Source organism: Prinia subflava, chromosome 2 (assembly GCF_021018805.1).
Source record: "Prinia subflava isolate CZ2003 ecotype Zambia chromosome 2, Cam_Psub_1.2, whole genome shotgun sequence".
In the NCBI taxonomy this organism is placed as follows: domain Eukaryota; kingdom Metazoa; phylum Chordata; class Aves; order Passeriformes; family Cisticolidae; genus Prinia; species Prinia subflava.
In genome coordinates, this window is record NC_086248.1 from 59,510,559 (window position 1) to 59,538,379 (window position 27,821).

Sequence of the window (27,821 nt, forward strand, 5' to 3'; positions counted from 1 at the left end):
TTTGACAGCTTTTTATACTGTGAAGATATATGCTCATCACCATGGGGACACATTAACGCCTGATGAAATATTTCTATACCAGCTATATTTGTGCAAATCTGGGGTGCTGGAAAGCCACCACTCCTGTGGGTGCAAGTGGCAGAGTGTAGGCACAGATTGTGTTGGCTATAAGGATGAGCAAGGGTTATCATCTGTTCAGGTCTGGATGGCATCTGCAGTCCCAAAGGTGGGTTTGTATTTGTATTTTACACAGACATGTAAAAGCACCACATAAAATGACCTATGTATAGCTGCAAAATGCAATTCAAAAGTGCCCCAAGATGATTCTAAGTAGTAACTGTGTAACTGTAGCATGGACCATTTTTCAGGGTCACCTGTACACAAGCAAGGCAGAGGCAATGCAGGCTGCTCCCATCCCACCAGATGTAAGGGGATCACCCCATGCAGCTGACTTCTGTGGTCAAACACTGTAAACCTGCCTCAGAGGACCTTGGTCACCCATCTATCACTCCCCCAGAAATTTGCAGGCTTGGTACAAGAGGTAGCAAAATCCAGGCAGACATTTACATTTACAGTACTCTGTTTATATATCCAGTCAGCCCTCTCTGCATGCGAGGAGGTTTGCTGAGCACTGACGTCTCTGTTCTCAGTCAGCAGGACTCTGAGTCAGAGCATTGCTCCAGCAAAACAGAAGTGACAAGCCTCAAATCCCTGTTTGTGCTGCCTGAAACTGAAACATCTGAAGCAGAAACATCTTCCATACTACATGTATCTAAATACGCCTGGTCATCTGCACTAAGATTAGGAATCCTCCTAAGATTAACATAATCTTCCTCCTAAGCAATATATAATGTAGACAAAAGTCTGTAGGACATAATGTCTGGGAAAAAAGCACTTTCCAAAACACAGAGTGTTCATTTCTGAATTACATTTTTGCTGCTCCCAGCCATTGCTTGTAGGCACATTAAAATTCTGCAAATGTACACTGAGTTAAAGCAGGTAAAATACACAGAACAGTTACAAAGGCAGAGGATAAATGAAGATGAGTGACAGTATCTCAAGTCTCATTATGCATGAAGATGACGAGACTATAAAAAATGTTCATCAAGACAAGTCTTTGAGCTTTAATGCTTCGAAGTATGAATCTCCAAGAACTGAAATATGGATACAGAATGGATACTTCAGTGGGTGGCTTCCCCTCACATCTGCATATCATTTCTTTGGTATACAGTAAATCATGGCCTAACCATCATTCCTGTTATTTGCATGTATTAAACATTCATGTGAGGAGTTTATATTTTACATCATCACCAATAAACAGTTTTGCTGCTCCAAGACACACACACACACAGACACACAGCATTAGTAGAATGGGGGTTTCTTATTTTCTTTCAGTATGGAGAAAAAATCATTTTTTTACATCTGGGTTCTCATTTTGTAACATTTGTGTGAAAAAGTGCTTATTTGCTACTGTGGGCTTTTAACACTCTGTATTTGTAAAACTTGTTTATTGACTAGCTTGGGGAGCTTTTGTTTCCATTCCACAGGTTGAAATTTCATGAGACTAAAGTCATTAAGATAAAAATAACAACTAACTAAACCTAGTATTACCATCCCAGAGACTAGCATAATAGCATATACCAGATAATAGCATAGTAAGTATCTAGGGATGAGCAAATAAATACTGGTGAGTAATGAAGGAGCACTATTCTTGGGCTGCACTGTACTAAAAGTAGAGACTGTATAATCCAACATTTCTGTTCCAAAAAGATGATTGCTTACTGGATCTGAAACACTGAATTTCCTGTTTAGTTCCCAAGACCAGTCTGAGAACACCAGAGACCAGTCTCAAAAGGGTTGTCCATGAGGCACAACAACCACTATGGCACACACTGATGGATGAGAAATGCTTACAACACCAGTTGCTTCTCTCCAGTACGAGTCAGTACTCCCAGTTTAAGAAAAAGTTATCCACAAGGTGAAGTTCTGAGTGAAGTACCTTGCTGCCCAGGTACCCATGAAGCAGTAAATTCATGAGCTGGGTAAGCCATCAGGTGGGTGAGTGGGTGACTCGGTTCTGGGACAGGTTTGGCCTTTCTTCCGTATTTCAAATGCAGTTACAGCTCAGCCAATTCTATAACTGCAGTAACCTGGGTGCCTTGGTCTAGACTGCACCCTATAAACAGTTTAGAGTGCTGCAAAAGCACTCCTGAGGGGATTAAGTCCATGAAATGCCATCAGATAAGTCACTGTCTCTACTGTCAGTGTATAAAAGTATTTGAGTGTTTGGATATTGTATTGGACTAGTGAATTACCAGCACCCCATAAGCCAGTGTGGAGCCACTCACCTGGAATACTCCCACCCATACTGAAACAGAACTCAGGCTTGAACCACTGACATAATCCACTGGTAACTGAGATAGATTCCTCCTTCTAAATTAGGAGAGCTCCCACTAAATTACTAATGAATAGGTCTGTAGGTTTTGATTTCAGCACTTTAACAGTTGTACAACAGAATTCTTATGCAGTATTTGGCCTGTTCCAGTTGGTAAAAGATTATGTCCTCACATACACATTCTCTCTCAATGCACTCAGATTTCATAATAATTCTGCCTGTGATTTCATATTTGTTCATTTAAAGAAAATTTTTGTTTCATTTTATGTATGAGTGAAATACACTATTTGTACATATCTAAAATGTGCCATCTGTGTAAGAGAAAAGAGAGGTTTGATAGGTATGTAGCTTCATAATTATCAGGAAAAAAAAGGAAAAAAGGAAAAGAAGTCACTTAAAATCTTAAGGATGTTATTTCAGTCAGCAAACAGAATTCCAAATAAATCCTAGGAACAGAACATGTGGAAGTCATCTTTTCAGTCATTCTTGGGATAAAAATGACATTTTAAAACATTTAAGCATATAGAAATCCTAAGTGTTTTCTTTCTTCCAAAATGTTATCTCTAACATGACTTTAGCATGCTATTATTTAACTCACACATTTCATTCAAGATTCCTTCAGATTTTGATGTGAAGCTGTAAAATAGCCCTAAAAAACTCAGATAAAAAGGACCTTGACCTGTTTTCTACTTAATCAGGATGTTTAAAAGAATAAGCTGTTATCTCTCATGGGTTTTATGGAGGTTAGCCTAACATAAATCTGTGCTTTTGCTATTCCAAGTTGTAGAAAAGTAATTTCATTAATAACATTGATTAATAACAACAGTCTCTACAAATTCTTGTGACAAAAAAGAAAGTAGCCTTTTAACAGAAAAGGCTTTGCACTTAAAAATAAAGAAATTATTTATGAAAGACAATGCATGAATCCAATGAAAGAAGCTAATGTCCTTTTGAGCTTACTTCAATATGTTATCTATATATTTTGGCTTTAGAAGATTTAGTAAGTCACTTAAAGTGAGTGTAATGTTGCAGCAAGATTTTAAAACATAGTGTTAGGAAATGAAATATCTTTTTTTGTGGAACAGCTCCAATCTGCAAATCAGGGCAGTCCTCATGGCTTCATCAGTGTTTCAGCACTGCCCCCAGAAGACCCTATAGATGTTGGAGGAGCAGTTCAGAATTTGAGTCTTTTTTTCTCTCTGCCAAGTACACCAGTGAGGCATCCTACAGAACTGTGAATAATTTGTGTAGGATATTGGGCCACAGGTCCCCAAGCCTCTCTTCTCAATCAGCTGACATCAGTGACTTTTTCTCATCCACGTAAGCAGCTATTACAACTCAAAGGTGAACGATTTTTCTTTTAAAAGACCGTAATTATACAGCTTCCAGCAAAGCTGTTGGAGTGAGAACCAATTTAAATGCAGTGAATGAGGGAAAAAAAAGTACAAAGATAAATAGTGACAGTAGATCACAGCCTGCAACTCTTTAATTTTATATTTATATTTCTTTTCAGCTGAATCCCCATGACAACCACTGTGAATACATTCTACAAAAACCTATTTCAGCTCTATTTGGAAAATCAGTCAAGCTGCCCTCAAGACTCACCAGACAGAGGCGTTTAGTCCTTTGTCCCATTCCAGCCAACACTGTCCAACACAGTCAAAGCAAGCACAAAGAGCCAGGAGCCTGGGATTACATGTGACAATCCTCCCTCACCACCCCTCTTCCTATGAAGGAGTACTAATTCCCTCTGGGGTTTTAGTATGAGATCTGAAACAGCTAAAGGGTCAGGCAGGATCACAAACTGTACAATTTAAACACTTGTCTTCTAGGCAGCTGCCCACAGAGAGCAGTACTAAATAAAAAAGTAGAAATGAACACTAATGAAGAGCAGTTGTCCAAGGAGTCTGGTGTTCTTGAATGCACCCAGAAAGTCTGACTGCCTAGATATATTTTTTGACATTTCCTGTGTTTTCATTGCAAAACCAGCCTTTCTGTGCTTCCTCCTAGTCCAAAGAGTTTCCCCTCCCCAGACTGGGAGTGTTTCCATGCTGCAAACAGAAGTTTACTTGGCTCACGTTTTATAGGCAGAAGAAGGGTGTGTGGGAAGAGGTTCCAGGGCAGCCTACCCATGCCTGCTGAGACCACTGGGCCCTGACCTCAGCTAGCTCATCAAAAATGTATTCAGATTTTCCTGTGTTCCCTAGCTTTCTTTCAGTGAAGGAGAAGTTTGACTCTTGGAGAGTCTGATCTGCTATTGCTGACGCGTTTATTATTTTTACTCTTTTGAGCTGTGTCATTCACAAAATATTTTATTTTGTTAAATTGAAGGAAATATCAGGTGCAAATGTCACAACAAGTGTCCTATATCCTGTACCCAAATCTGCCTCTGATGAGAGACCCAGAACTAGAGCAGCTTGAAGAAAAATTAAACCAGAGTGACAGAAACATTCAGAGTTTCAGAGGCACATGAAGACAAATATGACCGAGAAGATGATATTCAAATGAGGTTATCTACCCAAATCCAGGATAATGCATGCTCCCATACAAATTCCACCCACTCTCTATTTTCTCCATCTCCATTAGAAAAAAGGTCCAGCACCCTGTTGCTATGCTACAGTTGCCAGTGTCTGGTTTTCACACAGCCACAAACAAACCATGCTCATTTCTCACCAGAACCAAACTGGTCAAGCAGAGCTACAGGCGACCAGTGTGCCTCAGGCCCTTTGACATCAGTCCCGCTCTTTCATCACCACCTTTGGCATCAGCCTCTGTAAAAGGGCTGGGCACAGGAAGCCTCAGGCACGTGAGAAACAGGACTCGTGTTTCAACAGAACTTTAGGCTGTCATCTTTTACACCCCCTTGGGACCAAGGATTGACTTTACTGGAGACAGTGGAGGTGCAGGCAGTCCTAACGCCAGGCCAGACTTGTCAGGCAAGCAGGTGAATGTGTCACTGCTATTTCTCCTTCATCAGTCTAGAAGTGAGAATATCTGGATCTAACTGGTCTCACGTTCAACTCTGAGCATGCCTCTGGTCTCAAGAATTTAAGAAAGCAGGCCTTAGCAAAGAACACCTCCTCTCCTTTCCAAACCCCTCAGTTACTGACATTCCGTAATACCGATTGAATCTATAGTTCCAGAGAGGCTGCACTTTAAGCTGCCAAAAGAAACCTTGAGGTTTTAACATAAAAATGGTGTGTGAGAGTTGGCAGAAGTTGGAAGCAAAGAGGTACTACCAGCTAGCATGCTCAAAGCACAACTGTGAGAGGTGAGAACTCAGGGCTGACACAAGACAACAGTGTTTTGAAGTCAAATGAGCTCTTCAGAGGAAATGAAATGAACTGGAATGAGGCTGACACTTATTTTTCAGCCTCGTTCATTTGGGGGCAGTCAGTGACAGTCAGGAGGTAGGCATGGACTAAAAGGATGAGTGCTGTCTAGGAGAACTGGAATCAGCACCATCATGATTTCTCTGGATCTCAGGAGCAGAATTTAACCCGGCCAGAACAACTGAAGGAGGTGGAGGAATTTGCACCTCTCCCCCATCACTCTTCTCTTCCCAGAGACAAACTTTACCTAATCTTGCCTTTTTATTTCCTCCCATCTTGATTACTTCTCAGGCTCATTCCTTTCTGATATTTTCTGTGTCTAAAACGACATGTCAGCCAACCACCTCACCTTTCTTAAAACTGCATGGCCTGAAGTACAACTGCAAACACAGATTTATAAAGGCCAATATTAATAAGGTTTTGCGAGGTATTAGTGTTACTGCCTTGCCATGTCTTTCAAGCAGAGCTATTGTAAGCATTAGGAAAAAAGTTCCTTTTAAAACTTTTTTTCCCACGTTTTCTAATTTTTTTATTTCTAATATGCATGTATTTGACATAGTTTTGAAAGGAATCCATATCAGACTACCACAACATCATAAAAAACAACAGTCCAAGACCAGCTGAGTTGCTTTCCTTTACCCCAAAAAGAAATAGTTAGTATCATCTTGAAGCACCCGTCAAAGCTTTTGTTTGGATTTAAAAAAACCAACCAAACAAAAAAAAATCCCTCTCTCTCTCACACACAAGCAAACAAAAACCCCACAAGAAACCACTAACACTATACCCACAAGGAGAATGTGAAACAGTCTACATGAATAAAGCCTTGTATAGGGTATGAGGATGTTTTCAATGGTTTAAATGATTTTATTTTTTTCCCTGAAACAGTTAGCAAAATTTTTGATGGGGATTACTGCAGTGGAAATAAACAAATGGCAATCATCTAGATTGCCTTTGTTGTTTTTTTTTTTTTAATGTTCTAAGAATTAATAAGGGTTCCTTTAATCTCTCATCCTTTACTGTGCCTGCAACATGCTGATTTCCAGAGCAGTTACTTTGCATTTAGGGAACCTCATGTCCATCCACAATTTGACACTGAAGCTGCTGAATTTCAACCTATGTTGTTGCTGGCACACACTAATTCTCTTTACACCGTAATTCTTAGCTCTGTCACTCCATCATTAGAGTGTGATAAGAGCTTTTCAGAGGTAGCAGTGACAGACAGCAAAGTGAAGGGAATAACTATATCCCAATCTTGCTAGGATGGGCAAGACACCCTCTCTGCCCAATCAAACAAGCCCAGAGTAAAGCCAGCTGCCCTCTACCATTTGAGGAAAAAAAAATTGGGAAAAAACAGAACAAAAAATAAAAAGAAACCAAGCACACAAACAGAATAATCTCAGTGTGGAAGGGGATCAAAAGAGAAACAGGAGAGACATTTCTGAAAATTTAATTTAATAAGTAAAGAAGCATTTCTGTTTCAAGTCTTGACAACAAGTGTTTGCAAATTGCCTATACCCAGGAAAACATTTCTCAAATTCAAATGCCACCAGAGCCTTTAAAGAACTGCTCTTTACAGGGCAAAACAGACAGCAAGTTAACATTTCACAAGTACCTGCTGAACTAGAAAACACGTAGTTTTCTGCATATTTCAAATTCATATACACACTTCCCAGATCACAAGAAGTGTCAGGGCTGAGAAATAAACCCAGTTGGTTGTACTCCTCCAAGATGTACCTAAATTGTGACCCCAGCTTCCGTTCCCTCAGTCCCAGCAGATGCTGTTTGTCTGGCACCCGGAGCCGGCTGTATGCTGTACTCACCAGCTGACTGCTGTACCAATACAGAGATGACTCCTTTAGCACACACCAGAACTTTTTCCATTTGTTGCCAATGAAAGCTCCTTTTTCCTTCTTTTTGTAGAGCCATCCTTGGCAGTCAGCTTGCCCCAGCTCTTTGCACGATATCCTCCGTCGGCTCATTATAAAGAACCCTGTGCCATTAAAAATACAGTGTTGTGCTTGCTTAACTGTATTACCAGGAAAGATGTTGCTGCCAACTAAGGATATCATCCTTAATTAGGAATCTCAGCAAGTCATCCAAGCATATCTTAAAATATACTTAGAAGTCATTCAGTTTTACAATGGCTGTGACAGTAACACATTCATTTGAAAGGCTTGTTGATGTTCAGAAATAAACAGTAAGCTAAAGATAATGCAGATACTAATTAATGGTAAGATAACCATGCACGAGTTTTTGTAAATTAAAAATACAGCCCTTGATCCTTTTAAGAGAAGCATGCATATATTTTCCTTCACACAGCTGCACTGAAAAGAATACACCTATTTAAGTCAGCTAGAGAAAACTATTATGCCAAGTACATGAAAACCACTAGTGTGTATGTCTGTGCAGGCAGCTGATTCCTCACTGATTTCCAGCTTTGATTCAATTAACATACCACAAGGATTTAGTCCAAAGGAACAGCCCGTTGTCATTTTTCTCAGAATCGGTGTAAGAATCAGTGGAGTTAAAAAGCAGCTTTTCACCAGATGAGTAGCAGCACAAAATCCTCACCCTCCCAAGAATAAGACATACTAAGAAAATAACAAAAGAGGAATTCAGGAGAGAAAAGAAAAAACAGTCTCTCATTACCTTGACTTTTCTTTTTTGCCTTCTGACGCAAAGGAACCTGTAAGAAATGCAGGAAGGAAAGAAAAGAGGAAATTTCAGATTGTGTTGCAACATTTGTGTAGAAAGGGGAGGGGGAAGCTAGAGAAGGACGTGGTGGTGATGCTGGTGGTATATGCAGGATGGAAACACATAACCCACTCACTGCTGAAGGGACGTTAGCAGCTGAAGCAAAAAACGTGTTAATTAAAATTGATGTATATCTAGTTGAGCAAGAGCAAACACAACCCTATTACACATGTGTCTATCTACTACTGCTTCCTGTTTCACATCCACAGGCAGCTTCTACTTCGCTGTGTTTGCCTGAATTGTATTGTGTTTTGAAGTTAAAAAATAGAAGTTAAAACTCCAGTGTTTTAATGCTTCATTAGGCTCCACAAGGAGGATTTACAAACATGGGGAGATTAAAATACATGCCAGACGACTGAGAGTAATTTAGCTCATTCTAAGAAATCCTGAAAAAGAAAAAAATTGATCTTCACCTTTGCCTTTTTTTTTATTTAATCCATAACGTGATTTTTTTCTTATGGAATAGTTTCATAATATTTCTTAAGAAAAAAAATCACACAAAATATATGGAAATTTTAGTCACTGCAAAAATAACACAATTTAATTTATTTACACATTTGCAGTCTACATATTTAATCCTACATAAACATATAGAAAATGAAACTAAAAGAGAAAACCAGAGAACAAAAAAGGAGGTTATTGAAAATGGAAGCTATGGCTTTTGGAGTATATTCTCCCCAGACAGCCTGGTTGGTTGTGTGATTGTGGACAAAGTACTTGACCTCTCTTTACCTCAACCTTTCCTTCTGTAGTGTGGGAACTAAAGCATTCATTTTTTTCTATTTTTAGGGAGGGTTTGTAGCCTCTGGATGACAAATGCAATGTAAAGTGATGTATGATTTAATATGCTGGCCACAACGTTGCTATGCAAAGCCGGCAGCTACCTGATCCGCTGCAGAGCTACGCTATGAACATCCCTAATGTAGCCCCTCCGCCTCGCCAGACAGCTTCCCACGAAAACAAAACCCCATTCCACTTCACTCCTGAAAAATTTCATGGTTCTTCTCACAGGTAAATAAATTAAAGGTGAGTAAAGCTAGACCTTCTGCAAACAATGATAGAAGAGACCACTGCCACCAGTATTTCCAAGAGCTACAACTTTCTGAAGCTGGGATCTCTGCAGCGTGTGCCACAGAGCTGTGTATCACAGCCCTGTGCTTATCTGCCTATTTGACATGACCTGAGCAACACTCTTGTGGGAGGCTTTACCAGGCATGAATAATCCCAGACTCCTGCTTAATCACTAAGTATTCTTTCTCCCTTTTTTCCGTTTTTTTTTTTTTTTTTTTTTTTTTTTTTTTTTTTTTTTTTTTTTTTTTTTATTCTACCACTGCTTCTCTCTCTCAGACTATTCTCCATGACAACACACAAAGAAAAGCAATAAGAAAACACATCAGCTCTATTAGAGACTCTGCTATTTCCCTATCCTTTATGGGCCAACCTTCATGTCTTCATTCCAAAGAAACTTATGCCCTATTTAGGACACTGGAAATAATATATGGCCTCAGGGAATCAATGGGTCACACAAACTAATTACTTTCCTTCAGAGCTATCAAAAATTATATTAAGAAAAACAAATATTAATCAGGCCTCCTGGCCCAAAAACTATGCAGTAAAGCAACATCACATCTTTGCCATGGCACTGTATTGGGGTCATTTCATCTATAACTAGTATAAAGTCATACAAAAAGAAGAGCGACACTGAGACAGGATGTGGCTCTCTCTACACAGCTGAGGAGGAAGCAATCTTTCCACTAACCTTGTTGATGATCTAAAGAAAAATAACATGGTCTATTGCTCATCAGTCAAGAAAGAGTTACCCATGTTACGTAATTCATCTGTTGGGGCCCACTTTGTACCAGACTGAGGCAAAACCTGATCACCTAATAAGAGCTTGGGCGAGCTAAAAGAATTTACAAATTTATGTGCATTATTCTGTGGTAACAATGGTATCCTGCTGCAAGTTGATAGGAGTGATGAACCAAACCTCTTTTCTTCATATATTGTGGGAGAAGTTGGGAAATTAATGGTGGAAATAAAAGCAGTTTCTCCACCCAGAACTGTAATTAGTTTGCCCAGATAAAATCAGTTGTAAATCTCTAACAAAATAACTGCTGAATGAAAATTTTTTAATTCCTGAAAACTGAGACAAATTTTCAACAAATTAGGGCTAAACCTGGAATTCTGCAACTTCTGGTTGTGTTTTAGTGCTGTTCAGAAACTCAGCTGTATCCTATAAAAAAAAAAATGTGTTCTGCTCCACACAAGAGAAAGCTCTTATCCCCAACTGCAACTATAAAATGTGGCATGATTCACAAAATTGCCTTCTCAAATTTTGTTGATCTATAAACAAATAAAAACAATCTCTTTCTCCAAAGCACAGCGTTCGGAGTCAGATAGATACTTTATGAAATAAACAAACAGTTTTCAGTAAAACTGTTTTCATCTCAAACCAATAGAAAACCTATATTTAAATGAATCTACCACAAAATTCATAAAATGCCTCACCAGCACAGTTTGGATTCAATTTTGCATGAGAATACAACACATTAGCAAGTCTCTAGTGGCAAACCTTTTTTCTAGAAGTAAATTAAAGTTTCCTTCACTGACAACTCTTTTATAAAAAAGTCAATAATCTTTTATGTCAGTGGACCTGGGTGAACATTGACTAAGAGATACTTTTAAGTTTCACTCTTCTAGAGATTCTTGCCAGTGCAGAACAAAGAGAAAACTGTGGAAGGCAGAGCAGTAACCAATAAAACCAGGAGTATAACAGCAGTTTCAGATGTGAATATACTGTAACTAGCAGACATAGCCACTGAAACAATCTGAAACTAAACCCAAAGTCATGATTTTGCTTTTAACAACAGTGGATGTTTTTCTGTAATTTTCAATTTCTTAATGGGAATTGATTGATTTCATGATCACAGGTTCAACTGAAAAACAAACCAAGAACCTCAGATGTATTTCTATTTCTTCTTACCAAGGGAAAACGGAGAGCAGTAGTTCTTGGAAAGCTCTGGGGTAGTGGCAAAACACACACTTCTGTGCATGACTGGTAATAGGGAGTAGGTTTTAATTATTTTGTTAGGCTTTGGTTTGCTAAGGACTGAACAGGATGGGATAGTGATTCTGCAGAACAACACAGACTTCAGACTTGCTATCTATTACTCCTCCACTTGGCAAACAGACCATTACTGAGTTGCAAAGGAACCTGCTCAACTGTGCATTGCTCATAGTCACTTCTCTGCCAGGCAGGCTGCAGTGATGAGCAAAAACATATGAGAGAAGTGACAACTTCAGCAGAAGCTTCTGTCATTTTAGATGCCTTATTTTTCCAAAGAATTATGATATGATTAAGACTGAAAGGACTTCAGGAGGTCATCTAAGTCCACTCCCCACCTGCAACTGATTTTCCAGGACTGTTTCCAGATGGCTTTTGCATTTCACTGAGCACGGAGACACCCCACTCTCTCTGGGCAACCTGTGACAGTGCCCAGTCACCCTAAGTCATAGAATCATAAAATCATTAAGGTTGTAAAAGACCTTTAAAATCTTCAAGTCCAGCCACCAACTTAGTACCACCCCCATGCTAGCCATTGAAGCATGTCCTCTTCTTTGCATCCTCCCTTCAGGTGTTTATGCACATGGATAAGAGCCCCCCTGACCCTGTTGTCCAAGTTAAACAGTCCCAGTTCACTTAGTCTTTCCTCATCTCTTAGATGCTACAGTCCCCTAATTATTCTTCTGGGCCTTCATTGGCCCCTTCAGTATATCATGTGTCTCCTATATTGAGAAGTCATTCCAGGGGTGGTCTCAGCAGCACTGAATAAATCATGAGCTCCCTGGGCCTGCTGGCAATACTTTGTCTAATGTAGCCAAAGATCCATTTACCTTCTTTGCAGCATGGGCACATTGTTGGCTCATGATGTCCACCAAGGTTTCCAAGTCCTTCTCTGAAAAGCTACTTTCCAGCTCTATGGCCCTCAGCATATACTGGTTACCCCTGGCAGTATTATTTGTGCTCAGATGGAATAACAATAGGAGATGGAAGTCGGAGGGCTGGACAGGCTTTGGCAGTCTCTGCATAACCTCCTGGATCCTGGCCTCTCCCAGGCACCAAACATCTCTAGATAGTTGGTTGGGCCTACAGATGATCCTTTGTCCCCCAGTGCAGGGTCTCACCACTTCCTCCTGTTAGACCTGCAGGGTTTACAGTTAAGTGAGCCACGTCCTTTGCTAGGGGACATATCTGGCTTCTCTTCAATTATGAGGGCAGTCAATCTGTTCTGAGATGAGGCAGGAGCTTCCTCTTGGTACAAGAAGTCATCAGCTTCCATCCTTCCAATTCTCCAGTGGGTCTGCTTACTTTGATAGTGTGCATAGACACTGCCTGCTCCTCCATTTCAGGTGGGGACAGATGATCATCATGCTGTTGTGTCTCAAAGACCCTGTCTCTCTCCCTTCCACTTTCTCTGATGCTGCACAGTTTGCACGCTTCCTCCTGAACCTCCTCCACTTGCCAGCACAGCTCCTCCAAGAAGGCCTGCAGGGCCAAGAGAACCTCAGGGAGAGGTTCCTGACACCCCCTGAAGTCTGGGACTTGAACGGCTGCAGCCACTCTGTGTGGAAGCCTCTGTCCTAGCAGGGCCAGCTCTTTCTACACCTTCTGGAGAAACTGCCTTGTTACACCATGTCTAAGACTGGTACAGCCCCAAGGTTTAATGCAGGCCCCCTTATTTGACTCCTTCTTCACACCCTGCTGCACAAACTGATGGCTCTGTTGGCTGCTCTTGGGGGTAGGTCCCTCCCAAACACCAGTTAAAGTCAGAGGGAGCTGCATCAAAGGCTCCAAGAGTCCTGGGTCAGGGGCAGCCTGCAAACTCCCAAGGAATAAAAATGAGGTGAAATAAATATATGAGGCTATATTTAATGGGAAAGGAAAAAAAAATCTACATGGAAAAACAGGGGCATTGGGCTAATATTAGAAAACAGGCTTCATGCCTCACAAAGTTCTGCTCACAATGCATGAGTCTGAGAAGGCACCAAAGGCAGCTAGGATCAACAGAGCTGTGTTTCTATTCTATTCTCCAGAGCTGTGTTTTCTTTAAGTTTTCCAAGAGTTAGACTGTGTGGCTAAGAAAACCCTTTGCTAAGATCGTGTTTCTTAGGTTACAGTTATCTCATCCATTGAGAGGTTTGACTTGGGAAGTGAGGGCACCCCTAGCATCAGGAACATGAAGTGGGTTTCATTTTATCCTTATAGCAGAACTGGGGCAACATCTCTGCTTGGGCTGGCCCATGAGAAAGATGTTGCTTAAATACTGATACTGTTAACATGTGCTCTTCTTTTATGCTGTTCCTGGTCTTTGTGACTACAAGGATATAATCCCAACATATGACCTCTTCAGATGATCAATAACTCTGGCACAACTTCAATTATACTTACAAGATTATTGCCATCAGCTTCCATGAATGGTTTCAAAGCTCAATGGAAAAGCTGTGAAAAGAGAAAATTTTGTGTACTTAAGGTCTATATACTTTCATATAACATAAGTCTTGGCAGCAGAGTAAAAAAATGCTTTAAAACATTTTATCCTAACTCTACCTTCCGACTTCTTCCAACCCTAAAAAAAACCCAAAAACAAAACCAAAGAAAATCCTATGTTATGTGAACTGATTTTACTGATTTAAAAATCAACAAGCAGTAAGTAACATTAACTCAAAACTATCCAAGCTTATTTTTATGAAAGAAACAGAACAAAGCTCATGAATGTGGTCAGAGGGTTGCTTTTTGCTTGGTTATGACGGGCTTTGGAGTTGGGTGGGATTGGAGGTTTTTGGGGTTTTAAGAAAAAATGTGTGAGAGAGAATAAGTAAATAAAATTGGGAGTGGATTTTTTTTGTTCATTTTGGTCTTTAGTCTGAAAGCAATCTATAGGATTTGGATTCCTGATTTGGTTAAGTAATTCCCAGCATTTTCTGGGAATAAAAATTAAGTAACCTTCTGGTTCGCCTGAATGGGATGAGACCTGATACTGCACTACTTATTTTATAATGGATTGAAATTTTCCTTTCTGGAGATCAAAATTTGTGCAGTCCAGCAGCAGGCACTGGATTTTATCTTCCAAAGACACACCAGGTTAGTAGGTATCCATTTAGGTGGCAGATGAGGTGATTTCGTTTGGTTAACACCAAATGTTAGCTCCCTGAGTGATATTCCTTGGGTTGGTAGAATGGGCAGATGATGAATTGGTGCAGTGTAACCAATGTTTTTGGTGCCAGCAAAGTTCCTACAAAAGTCACCCTTCTGCATTTGAAAGGATAATGGAGGAAAATGGGAGAGGATACAAAACTCTGCTGAAGCAAGCAAGAAAGGATTTCCAGAAATAGAGCCACTCTTCAGAAGAATTTCTAACGAGAACATTTTCCTGTTACTAGAACCAGTTATTTAAGATATGTGCCACTCCTCATACATAATATTTAGTTTGAAAACAAAATCTTAAACAGAAAATAAAAACCCACCTACTGGCTTCCAGCAATTTCAAACCAAAAATAGAAAGGCAAACAAATACATATTTTTCTGGCTACCAGCCATTTCTGTTCAAAAGTAGAAAGAAGCACTTTCTATAAGTAGCTCAATTTGAAGTAATATCATGATGTGGGGAAATGTTATGGCCAATAATTTCAAGGATGTTTAGAAATCATAGCCAGTACAAACAAGCAGAGGAAACACCTTGAGTTACACAAGAAGATTAACACTGAGTCTCAAATACAGAGCAAGAAAGAAAGGGAATAACAGACCATATCACAGTAATTATCGTGACATGGCCTTTTTCCTGTCATTTCTTAATTTCATGTGTGCCTTGGGTATGGGGAGGAACTGCTCAGCTTTGAATCAGACACAGTACCAGCAGCAAGAGGAGAAGCATTAGTTAACTGGCAAGGCAGTATTTCCTCCTGTGTGCTTTGTGCCAAAGGAGCTGAAATGGATTTCAGCTAACCCTTCTCTGTGACTTTAACTCAAACATTTGTTTAGTTTTCAGAAACTGGATAAGCAGTTTTGAGACAGCACCCAGTGTTCAAAAGCAGCATTGACTTCTGCCCTATTCTAGTTAAAGAATATAATTTATTGGTTCCTGTGTAATGAAAGATACTTGAAAAAAAATCACACAATCACTGCAGAAATAACTCCTAGATGCTTTACTTAAGTTTGTTTCACCTGAGTGAGATTAGTTACTCTGTGAAAAGGCATTAGGATTTTTATATCCATTCAAGTGTAGTCAACTGTTTCAAAACTAACATTTCAAAAGGGCATAACCTGCTTATCTCTGCACTAGAGCAAAACAAGTGATCCTTTTCAATTTTGTGCAGGTGCACTGTGGGAAAACTATCCCTGCTTTCTAAAGAGTCAGGTGAATTAGGAGAAGGAGCAGGATAAACGTGGCCCCTCAGATAGAGCCAGTCAGTATGCACCTTAGTGGATGGCCCAGCATGACTCTGCAGGGGCTGTCTCTGGGATCCAGAGCCCCCTGCCCCTCGACAAGCCCCTCACACAGGCTGCAGCTGGGGTCTCATGATGGGCAGTGCCCTCACTTTTCCCTCTGTGAGGTGGTAGTGGTCTCACCCTGGCAGCCCAGGGGCGTGCTCAGGGCTGGCAGCTTGGCCGACAGAAGGGCTCCCCAGCCCACCTGAGCTATACCTGAGCTCAGGAGCCAGTAAGAGGTTAGAAAGAGGCACCCCTTCAGTTCATATCATCAGGAAGGTGTCCTGACTCCAAGCTGGAATAGCTGCAGCAGCAGCAGCAGACTCAGCTCATTTCACAGCACAGTGCTATGTTACAGCTTGAGGACCTGTATGTGTCCTTGTCCTGACTTAGGTAGACAGTGAATTTGAAGAGGGATGTCACCCCAAAAGATGGGTGCAGGATTCTAGCCCATTTCCTAAAACTCTCCACTTGCAACAAGATAAATTCTAGGAACAGAAGGAGAGGAAAACCCTCCAGCCTACAGATTAAGGTACCCCCATGGAAGATGTGCAACAGGACTGCAGTCTGCTGTAACGGATGCTCAATTTGCTAAAATTGAAATGTGGAATAAACCAAAGAGAGAAAATTAAACGTTGTAAACCCTCTCTCACTTCAGGTGGCTTCAGAAGCAGTAAAACAAGTCTCTCGTTTTCTGGAGGCTAAACTGCAATGGATGTACTCAATAAAAGCAAAGGGTATTTACAGTATCAGTTTGTAAACCATATCTATATTTCTTTGGCTCTTCCGGGAGTTATCTGAACCACCTGATTTCATTTCAGTATGAATTGAATACAACATCAAATGTGGTTTCAGTTAAAAGATTTCTAGATCAAGTTCTTGAGGGCTTTTTTTTTTAAAAAAAATTGATTAAACAACCGATCTATAAGTATCAGTGTGCATAGTTTTATTAGTCTCACTTCACCCTTGCTTTTTCAAGAAAAGTAATAAAAAAGTAGGTATGTGAGCAATAAGTTGATGCAACAAGCATGGAAATGTTGACAGGTGACTTATTGCAAATACCTTGCAATTATACATAGAGGTAGTCTATTTTACTCATCATCTCTCCTAAAATATATAGAAATATCTCTATAAAGAGGAAAGATAATTTGAAATGGTGGAAAAAAAGAAAAAAAAAAAAGAGAACACTGAGGTTCCAATGACTCTAATTGCAAAAACCAATCTTAATTCATTAGTAATATTCCTCTTGGGAAAATCAAAATCCACAAGGCCTTATACTGTCTCTTGCCAATTACAAGCTACAGTGAGTATGTCAATCTGCAATGATCATGGCATAAGCCTGCCAGACATGCCTTCCAGGCATCTCTCAGATGACATCCAGAGTGGACATATGCCTTCCTGCTTCTAAGCAAAATATTTGATATATGCAATTTGACTCAGACTGTGTTGCAGAAACACCCAAAATGTGCATGGCTGAGCTCCTGTTCAGGTGGCATTGACACAGACTACTCCAAAAAAAATTTTCTGTTTTACCAAGCACCAAGCCAGGGCTGTAGACAACCTGGAAAATAAGCTCTGAGCCTTCTGTTTACATTTCTCAAGCTAGTCACCAACTTTAACCCATGTGCTTGTTTCCTGTTCATTTGACTGCCTGCAACAATCTGCACCTCAATGGGCAATGAATTGACAGGCCATATGAAGCTAGTGAGAGTGCTACAAAAGTTTCCCCCCAAAATCAATGATTATTTAATCACATATTTCACCAGACGTTAGGAATAGCATTGCCCCAGTTTACAGCAGTGCTTGAAGCACTGTCCTGTGGCAAGGAGACAGCCTTACATAATAGTCCTAAATTATCACATTACCTCTAACTGGGGTTCTTGCAACAATGCAGGGGAAAAATGATCACAGCGATCATGCAAGCTCTTAATTGTCCTTAGGCTTACTAGAGATCAATTTAATCTGACAGAACCTTACCATTAACCACTAATTAGTCAGCTCCAGTCAGGTACTCAACTGGTTAATCAGCTATCTAAATTGACTGTCTAACTTGTACAAGGAGTTTCTTGGCCTGCAGATTTTCTCTCAGATACAGGCTCACCAGGGAAGATGGATATTAAGGTGGCACTTTGCCTCGGGACAATGACAAATACACACTAAGATAATTCTCACAAAAGTTCATGGACCCATTCCATCCTGGATAAGGTTGCCCCACCCATCTCGGTCCCCATGACTTCATTTTTCAAACTGCAGATGAAACTACACGTTCACCATCGGCATCAGAGAGAGCAGATCTATGAAAATATAGTCATAAGACATAATCGTCGGACTATAACTTCAGCTTTGGCCACAATGCATAACTTTAACCTTTTGAATAAGTGTTACACTTTGAAAAGACCAAAGGACTCTTTTCACAGGCTTAGCAGCAAGGAACTGCATTTTTCGTATCTAATATGTTTATATTTTATGATACCATTGGTTATAACATTGTTTTCAAATGCATTTGGAATTACTCGATCCCCTCATGTGAAAGCAATTCAAAAAGATGACTTCTGACTCTGTTTGGGAGAAGGCCAGGAAAAACTGGAACAAAGTTCACTGCTTCTGTGTTGGAGACAGAAAGGGTCTGGAGGCATCGCCCTGCTTGGATCATGGCCAGGTCCTGTCAGCCCAGCTGGGAAGCCCAAGGGCAGCAGGTTTATGTGCTGACAGCTCTGAGCGAGCAGTTGCAGGAGTCAGTGCTCTCTGCCTTCAGGAGAGGGGCTGGAAAGAAAGAGGAGGTTCAACAAAAGGAAGAAATGCTCCAGCTGCCTCTATGGCCTCACAGACTAAAATGAGAAAACAAAATGACTTGCTTAATGAAGTATGTCTGCCCCAAATTCCTTGTAGTGTTGAACTGACTCCTAGTGCTGCTATGCTTGAAGGGCAAGGAATAGTTTGCAGAAACATTGAGTGCAATGCTTCAAATCCTACTGCCTCCTAGGTGGCCTTTTGTTTTTGCTGTTGCAGGCAATGAAAACAGGCAAAGTTGAGTTGCCTGCAAAAAATGGATGAAACGTTTGTGCACTGAAGGGATAAGGAAACACTCCTGGGATAAAGAAGCACTTCCCTCATGTTTTGCTCTCTGTCACAGATGCACAGGTTTTTGCTAGTCCAGAAGATGAACACAGAAGGAAGGAAGGGGAAAAAAGTAAAAAGCCTATAGACCCTCTTGAGACAATAATCTAGGAGGCTTCTCTTGAAGCAAGTCCCTTGTGAAAAGATACAGATGAGGAGAGAGAGACCATCATTCCCTCCTCTATTTTTTCAGATCAGTTTTTCTGCAAAGTCGGTTTTAAGGGAACACTGCAAGGTCCAGTACACAAAGAGAGAACAAGGGCATGATTCACCCTAGCACAGAGGTACAGAACTGCTGCTCTACTTGCAAATTTGGATTATTGCAGTGACAAGAACCTGAGACACCCTCACTGGAAGGCAGTTCTGAATAACTTTTGTTGTCATTGCATTGCAAGAGGTTTGTGCATCCAATGGAAGATAGAAATGGCAGGAGCCTGCTTTCAACTCCTGCATTTGAGAACAAGAGGCCAGCAAAAATTGTTACTGTTTGCACTCTCTGAAGCTTATGCTAAGGAAACGTTCATTGTATCAACAGCACTATACCAAAGGCCAGCATACACACTTCCAGAAGAACCTCAAGAGAACAGATTTTAAAAAATAAAGCAAAATCATTATGTTGATGATTATGAGGATGAAACAGATAAGAAATATCTGGGGGACTTGCTGCTTCTTCCATTAAAGAATTCCACTCCACATTTATAAAGCTCTCAAGAAACTGAAGTCTCGAGAGTCCTGTCTGGTTCTTCATTAAAAGATCAGGAGCAATGAAGTGTTTATCTTCCTCCCACCCATTAGAGCACAGCAAACACATGTGCTGCACCCAAACTTTACTTCTGCAATAGGGCAATCCCAGTGGGGAGAGGCATAGCAAGGAAAAACTGCCCTGGCAAGTTTTGCCAGAGCAGGGTGGAACTGCTTCTGCTCACAGTGTCATCTGCTGAGCCATGCAGATTTGCAAGTGGCCTCCTTTCTCCCGTGGCTGAAAGGCATTTCCCCAGGAGCAAGAGAATTGAGAAAACTGGACTGCTGACATCACAGCTTCTCCAAAGAAATTTAGCCAGAACCCATTCCTCCCCCCAACATTCCTGTGCCAACATATAGCACAGAATTTCTCTGAGGTCTGGGACAGGCAGGCCAATGAGCTGGGCAGGCAAATGGGAGACAAAGGCTGTTCTCAGTATGTCTGAGTTAGAGCAGATATAGACTGCTGAGAGGCAGAAAAAATCATCTCTAGGATGAAAGCTCAAAGATATGATGAGAAGGTACTCATACAATCATTTTGCCCTGATATCAAGTTTAATTATCAAGTAGCTTGCCTGCTTCTAGACTGTTTCAACAGCTGATTTGTGTTTCTTTTAAACAGATTATTTCTTGTCTTCAGTTGCTACCAGCCACATATACTTTGACTTACATTTGCAATAAGCAAGAGAAGAAAGCCTCTTCACCACACAAAAAGAACACAGTGAGTAACATCTGCTAGAGTACAGACCCTCACCAGTGTGAAAAGGGGGTCTTGTCCAAGGTGGGTAGCATAACAGGTTGGCCCTGAGAGCTGCAATAAAACTTACAAACCCCCTATGACTGGCTGCAAATGATGGCTGCATGCAAATGATTGCTGCAGTGCTTTTCTTCAGCCTTCAGTGCCTATAGGCATTCAGGATTTACTGATTCTTGTTTCTTTAACACCATAGCCTTTGCCAGAACATCTGCACAAAGAAATAAATCATTAGAGAGAACTATTTGCTGCTTCTGCAAATGCAGATCTGACTACATTAGGCGCTTCTTGAATCCTGCAGAAATGAACACTTTTCTGTACTCCTTTTCTGCAGTCTTTCCCTCACTGTAGTAAAATCTGAAATGAATGCAGTGAGCTTTTTTCTAAAGGAGAAACACATATGTTAAAGTTATATAGAACTAAAAACTGAATCATTTCTTTCACGGGAACTATTTCAAGGTTTTCCCAGATGATTTGAATTTTCTTTTATGGCATAAGCTGTATTTCACCAAACTTTTGTACTTATATTCCACCATCCTATGGTTCTCACAACAGTCTACACAAAGTTAATCTGTATGTCTTATTTTTCTTCTAAGGAGAGATTTCCTCTCTTCTCTGTTTTTCTTCTAAAATGTTCCCAGCTCTTTATGTCCTTTTAAATATAAAAGAGTGTATTTCAATATAGAGCACCTCAATTTTTTATAATTCTTATATGAATTATAAAAGCTTTATAGAGGAATTTTGAAGCCTTGTAGAGGAAAAACAAATAGCCAAAATAAATTCTTGACTTCTCAGTTGAAAAATAATAATCAAGAAAATATAAAATTAGATGGATCACCTATTTGTGTATCTCACAGTAATTACAGCCTTAATTCTCATTGACAAGAGAACTCCCTTGGTAGTGAAAGTAATAAATGAGAGGTAAATGCTTGAAGAAAAGCAACCCCGCTTTTCCCATTGCAGAAGAAGTCTAATTTATGCCAATTAAAATATAATTTCTAAAGTTAAGCATGTTCTGATTGAAAATATTTATTTTTCAAATTATATTGCAGCCCTTAAATTTCAATTTTATAACTTATATAAAATTAAGGAATAATATAAAATTCATCCAAATTCATAAGAAATTTGGCACAAGAAACCTAATTCTCATAAACTGGACAGACTTTTGACCATCAATCTGTGATTTATTGAGATCAGTGAGGATGAAAAAAATGCAAGCTATCCCAAACCACTTCAGAGTACTCACTTTCACAATATGCTTGTGTTGTTTTTCTTATTAAATGTCTGCCACTCCAGAATTTAAGCCCCAGTTCTTAACAGGAAAAGAAGACCTGACCACAGGGATAGGGTGAAAGAATGCTAAAAATGTTGAATTCAAGGTAGTCAAGGTTAAACTCCACAGAGTGAGGTCAGAAGGCTGAACAGCTGTTCAAACTGGATGTCAATCAAGTTTTCAGCACATTTCATAATGTCTTGCATGTGCAACCAATATGTTCTTACTTTGTCATGTCCTTAAAAGCAAAAGAAGAGGAAGCAGCAGCACAGGAAAACAATGGACTCCAACTGAGCACCCACTGCCCTTGCACATCCACAGGCAGCAATACAGAACCCAAATATAATATCATCTGACATAATATAAAGTTATATATGGTTCAAAAATAGGAGCAACGTATCTCCACATGCTGAGCAGCTGTCTCTGAAGCTGTACCAAGGTTTCTATCAGGAGACAAACAGGCCAGAACACCATCACCACCTGAAATTCTATCTGATCAGAAATCACTAAAGTGGAGGAAATGGAAAAAGCCCTATGGATTCAGCAATTAACCAGTACAAGACCAAATTTTTTCTGTGGGTTTGGGAACCCAAGACCAGAGTGAAATTGCTCTGATTCACTGTGTTTCTAGGATTTTATCTTCACAATGCATCTTTGCATTTCATTTGAGCTTCATTTGGAAATGAAGTGTATGCCAGGCACAGACAGCATATCCAGAACACAGAAAACTGCTGGAGGGTCTTGCTTACCCCTGCAGTGGTGTGTACTGCATGGCAATTTAGAATATAGATTCAATCTTCATCTCAGCATTGCTTTAAGTGTGCTCGTAGAACTTGGGCAAAAACCACAAGACCCCGGGCAGAGACACAACACAAAAATCACAACAACAACAACAACAACAACAAAAATCCAGTGCACTAAATTCCTAGTAAATAAATAAATAAATAGTGATAATTTCTGGTTCTCCATTTCAGCTCTCTTCCCTTCCCTCCCAAAATTCCCTATTTTTCTCTAATCTTTAGAGATGTTAAACAACTAATTTGGGAAACACTGCATCTTAGTAAATAAAAACATCTTCACCCTGTTGCTGTCTGAGAAAATTTGATGATTTGACATCATCTCCTTTCTCCTTGCCCTTTGTAAGATCCACATAAATCATTTAAAGACTCTATTAGGGAGCTGCAGAAAGCTCAGACGATAAGCAAATTACTTTGTATTAGCTGAGACACATTAACTACGAAAGAGCTTTAAGGCAAACTGAATTACCCATCAGTTGTTTTTGCTTTAGATTAAGAGAAAATAAGCACAATTAATATGACTCAGCTGGTATGGTATTTTGATGGTGCTTGTACCCAGAAGCTGCTCCTAGAAGAGCCTGGTAGACTTGGATGAACCATGGAATAAGAGCATGAGCTCTCTTGAGACCTGCAAGAAGGAACAAGGATGACAAAACAGCTACAAAATGTAGCAAAGCAGGGAAATATGTAAAGTGATTCACACCATCACCACACAAAATATTTTTGAAGAAACTTCTCTGAAGTATTAGCAACAGGGATTGCAGTATGCTTGCTCCCATTACAATGGACCATGTGTACTGTAGGAACAGGGAAGAAAAGACAACTGCTCTTGGCAGGTTCACGACAAGATACAGCAGGAGGATGTAGGCAGGAATCAGACAGGCTCCAAGATAACAGCAGGACAACAACCACCAGGATCATATTTTGAGTCTCAGAAAGCCAGGGAACAGGCATTGTCGAAGGTTTGTGTTAGCACAAGAGCAAGGACTTTGAAAAATAATGAGATAGTATACATTCAAATGCTTGTAAAACTAAGAGAGGGATCCCAGGGAGTGAAGGATCCCAGGGAGTTCAGAATGAGAGTTCAGGCTCAGCATGTTTAATGCTGCTCGGAAGTATAAATAAATAAGACAGGAGATTCATCAGTGAACCAGAGTAGCAAAACTATCCTTGCAGTGAGTTTCTGAACTGATATGAGGTGATGAAACTTCTTTTGTCAGGGCCAGATAATAGGAGATTTCAGTAAAAGTCACATTAGATAATAACACTTGGATAACAGCATACTACTGTGTATGGAGGGTGAAGGCATTTGAAAGCTTATGGTTGAAATTTATCCAATAGATAGGAAACAAGGACAGAGAACTAAAGAAAGTGCTTAGACTACGATAGCATTATAAATATGATATCATTATCAGTATGATATCATTGTCAGTAATGAGGAAGTATGACTTGGGAAAGGTAGAAGTTTATCATGGTGGCTGGATTCAGCAAGAGGCTGAGCCATGACATACCAGAGAGACAGGCCAAACTCTACATTTGGTAAAAAAAAAAAAAAAAAAAAAAAAAAAAGTACTTAGGATTAGATCTGTCCTTCATAGGGGGATGTTTGTGAATAAAATCATTTGGGCAAAATGCACAGAGAAATGGATCAGAGTAAAGTACCACCTATTGGATCATAACCAGCATGTTGAGGTATATCAGGACCTTCTGAAAGACATTTTACACATGTTTGCAGAAAACAGATGGAGAACCCTTGGCAGATAGAATCACAGATGGAAGGTTTTAAGAAGAGGTTTTCAGATAAAATTGAAGGTAAATGCCAGGATAAAATGAAGGCAGAGTGGACAGGATTTTGTTCATTGATTGTAGTCAATAGAAGATATAAGAACGTGCTAGCTGAGAAAGAGAGAAAGACTGGAGGTTCTGGAGAAAGGCAAGGTAGAGAAGTCAAAGGAAGATGAGCTCTGCCCTGAAGAGGAAGCCATATCCGCAGAGGAAGCAGTTAGAGAAGTAGTAGGTGAGTCAAGGCCATGTCATTATGCCGATTTTTGATTCCCTCCTAGAAGCAACCCACAAGAGCTGTTTGGAGAGAGAGGACACATGAATATGGGGACAATTGAAAACATAAGCACAGAGAAAGCATGACTCAGCTAAGCCAGATGCAGGGCATAGAGCTGGAGGAGGACAGACACAGCCTATTCACAAGATTTATGCCAGAGATGCCCCATAGCAAAAGCAAAAGAAACAGGCACTGGAGGACAGCCAGACTGTAACTTGATGATAGGAAAGAGAATTGAGCAATTAAAGAGTAGAGGAGGCTGCAAAAGGGAAATATTTTTAGAAACACATGTCGCTAAGGCATAAACGCAGTGCATATGCTTTGATGATCTGTGTCTTTGACTGCATATACTGCTTTCCAGAGAAATTCTTAAGAGAACAAAATGTGACTCTCCTTCGGGCAAGAAGGAACTGAATGCAGAAAGGGGTAATAGGTATAGTTTCACATGCAACATTACCTCTGTGCCCATCTCCCTGTCTAGTGATTGTGCAACACTCAGCATGAATTTATCAGCATTAAGTGACGCATCAGGAAGGACACCTGCTGCAGGCATGAAACCAGTACTGGCTACACTGGCCTGTTAGCAGCACTCCTGAGCTAACTGGGGGCTGAGTGACTCCTTGAAGAGAGTTCTTCAAGGAGTGCACAAAACAGTGAAACTATTCAGCATGTCATTCAGCAATAGCCCTCTCCTTGGTTACTGCTCCTACCAAAGAATCCAACAGCAACTGAGAACCTCCCAGGATCTCCCCGTGACAAGCTGGTGAGCAGCAGGCTGCAAATCCATGCTATTTAGTCAAGCGAGTGCACAATACTGCTGTCTGCACAGTGCCCTGCAGCTGTGTCTTTATGCACAGCAGACCTTGTCCCACTAACCCACAACCAAGTCAGTATCACTGTAAAGAGATCATGGGAGAGTGTGTGAGGGATGGATTTGCGGGGCAAGGGGAAACATCTGGAATCAACAACAGAAAAAACAGAGCATCTTAAAAAATGAGGAAGCCCTTCAGCCTATACTGGTTTGATGCCTTCCCCCATCACCTTGCAGGGACTGCACAGGGCTGGTGGAGAGCCTGCCACACTGAGCAGGCAGCACACAGCAGCTGCACCTACAAGGAAATACACTCAGAGAGGTGAGAAGCAAGTGTTGTGTTCCGGCAGCTAGAGAGCCCTGCAAGGAATCAGGTCTCCCAGTATGCATGGGGAACAGAAGCAAACAGCCAGAACCCAAAGTTCACGTGAATGTTAGCACCCTGGCATTAATAGCTCTTGCCATTTATAAAGTAAAACAGAGCCTTCCACCACCCTGTGATGGAAAAGGGGCAGCAGGGAGGCAGTGTGCTGGGCAAAGTGAAGATGATGCAGCATTTGAAAGCAGACAGCTCCAGCATGCCTGACCCGAGGCACACAGCCTGCCCAGGCCACAGGACTCACACCTGGTCACGCTGTGTGCAGCTCTGCCACCAGAGTCAGCAGCAGGAGACGGGCACTCTGAGAATCTCCTTTCCACAGAGGTAGTTTTTACATCTAGAAAGTTTCACCATGGAGGAGGGTACAGAAAGGCCATTCCGTAGAAGTCACAAGACAATTTCTCTCTCCTTTTTGAATTGTTAGAAACCATTGAACATTGGCAAAACTGGCAGATGGGAAAATCCTGCCAAACTGAGCTGCAGTTCCTGCACAGAGATAATAAACCTTCCAAGAAACCCAACTGATACTACTGAGCCCTACACTTCAAAAAGAACTTGTTGAAAGAAAGTAGGAAAGTGAATAATTAAACTAGATGCAAATCCCCACTTTCTCCAGAGCCACATTTTGTTGAGGAAAACTCGAATCTAGAGATAAAGACAGGGGGTTGGGTTTTCTATTTCAGCACAAAGCAGAAGAGATTCTAATTCCAGCTGTCCTTTTGTATGGGTAAGCCTATTCACAGAGTACTTTAGCCATGTCTCTGTTCATTCAATTTAATGTGTATGAGAGAAACATTAAAATTAACGGAATCTAAGATTCTTTTCTCATTGAAAACAGAAATAATTCTGCTCAGTGCTGTCACCACAGCACAATAAAATCTACTCCCATGTTGCACCCTAAAATTGCCTTAACACAACACTATATTTGCACATTTTTCTCTAGGAACCCAAAATCAAGAAGGGAATTGCTTCAATTTTCATATTACACATTTATCTTCACAAACATCAGATTTACATGAAACAGTCATTAATAGATTGTCACCATGTCCTTTGATGGATCTTAAAACAACTGAATTAAACTTGTCCAGAAGAGAATAATTCATATACATGATATATGCATGTCCCTTGTCCTTACTCAACAATTTTTTTCTAATTATATCATTATTTTTTAGTGATCCATCTGCATTTTTAACCAAAGGAGAGAGGGGGAAGGGAGAACATGAGATCTTTTACACAGGCCTTTTAAAACAGGCAGCTACTCGCCCTTGTGAACTTCCTTTATTGTACCAAGTGAACATTGTTTCTTATCAGCTAAAACTATACCATCTTGCCAAAAGAAAAAGAAAATAGATGTGTCTGGACATAAATAACTAACATTTGTCACTTAAGCAAAAAGAAATAAGCCACAACCTTACCAGCAAGGAATTCTGACGAATAGCCACATTTGTCCCGTCAGCTCCATACACCTTGCAAAGCAGAGAGGAAACTCTTACAGAAATCAGTTGCAATGCTGAAATTGCCCAAGAGGAAACTCATGTCTCTTTTACAAGCCATGACTACACAAACCACAAGTCAGGCATCAAAGCAAGTGCTAAAAGCCTTGCCTGCCAGAAGCATTAATGCTAGAACCCAGACATGTGGAAATGGGGTAGGAGATGTGAATAAACTATTAGAAATGCTCCCAGATAGATAACTTTTAATGTTTTTTGTTTGTTTCCCAAATGGAAACTGGTTTAAAAAATGTGCTCTCATACATTCCTGAGCAGAGGCTTGTGGGAGACAGAAGAAAGTATACAACAGTCCCTGAGACAAATGGCACTCTCCAAGCCTCAGCACAGCCTCTCCTGCTAGCACATTCCTCAGAGCACCTCTCCAGTCCCCGTCTCCTGGGGGCCCCAGTGTTCACTCCTGAACCCCAAGGTG

The 27,821-nt window shown here is 40.5% G+C and overlaps 1 protein-coding gene across 4 annotated transcripts in view; it reads right to left on the minus strand.

Annotated features, from left to right (window-relative positions):
• IPCEF1 (interaction protein for cytohesin exchange factors 1) overlaps nucleotides 1-27,821 on the minus strand; it is an 88,087-nt gene that overhangs the window by 31,880 nt on the left and 28,386 nt on the right. For 2 of the 4 annotated variants that reach the window (XM_063390144.1, XM_063390142.1), the window contains exons 1-4: nucleotides 27,314-27,355; nucleotides 13,931-13,981; nucleotides 8,377-8,413; nucleotides 7,548-7,717 (exon numbers count right to left, since the gene is read on the minus strand). In XM_063390144.1, the coding sequence (XP_063246214.1) occupies nucleotides 7,548-7,717; nucleotides 8,377-8,413; nucleotides 13,931-13,954 (231 nt within the window). In that variant the 5' untranslated portion in view covers nucleotides 13,955-13,981; nucleotides 27,314-27,355. Of the gene's footprint in view, nucleotides 1-7,547; nucleotides 7,718-8,182; nucleotides 8,355-8,376; nucleotides 8,414-13,930; nucleotides 13,982-27,313; nucleotides 27,356-27,821 lie in introns of those variants that run through there. The other 2 variants (XM_063390143.1, XM_063390145.1) reach the window with 2 other exon arrangements.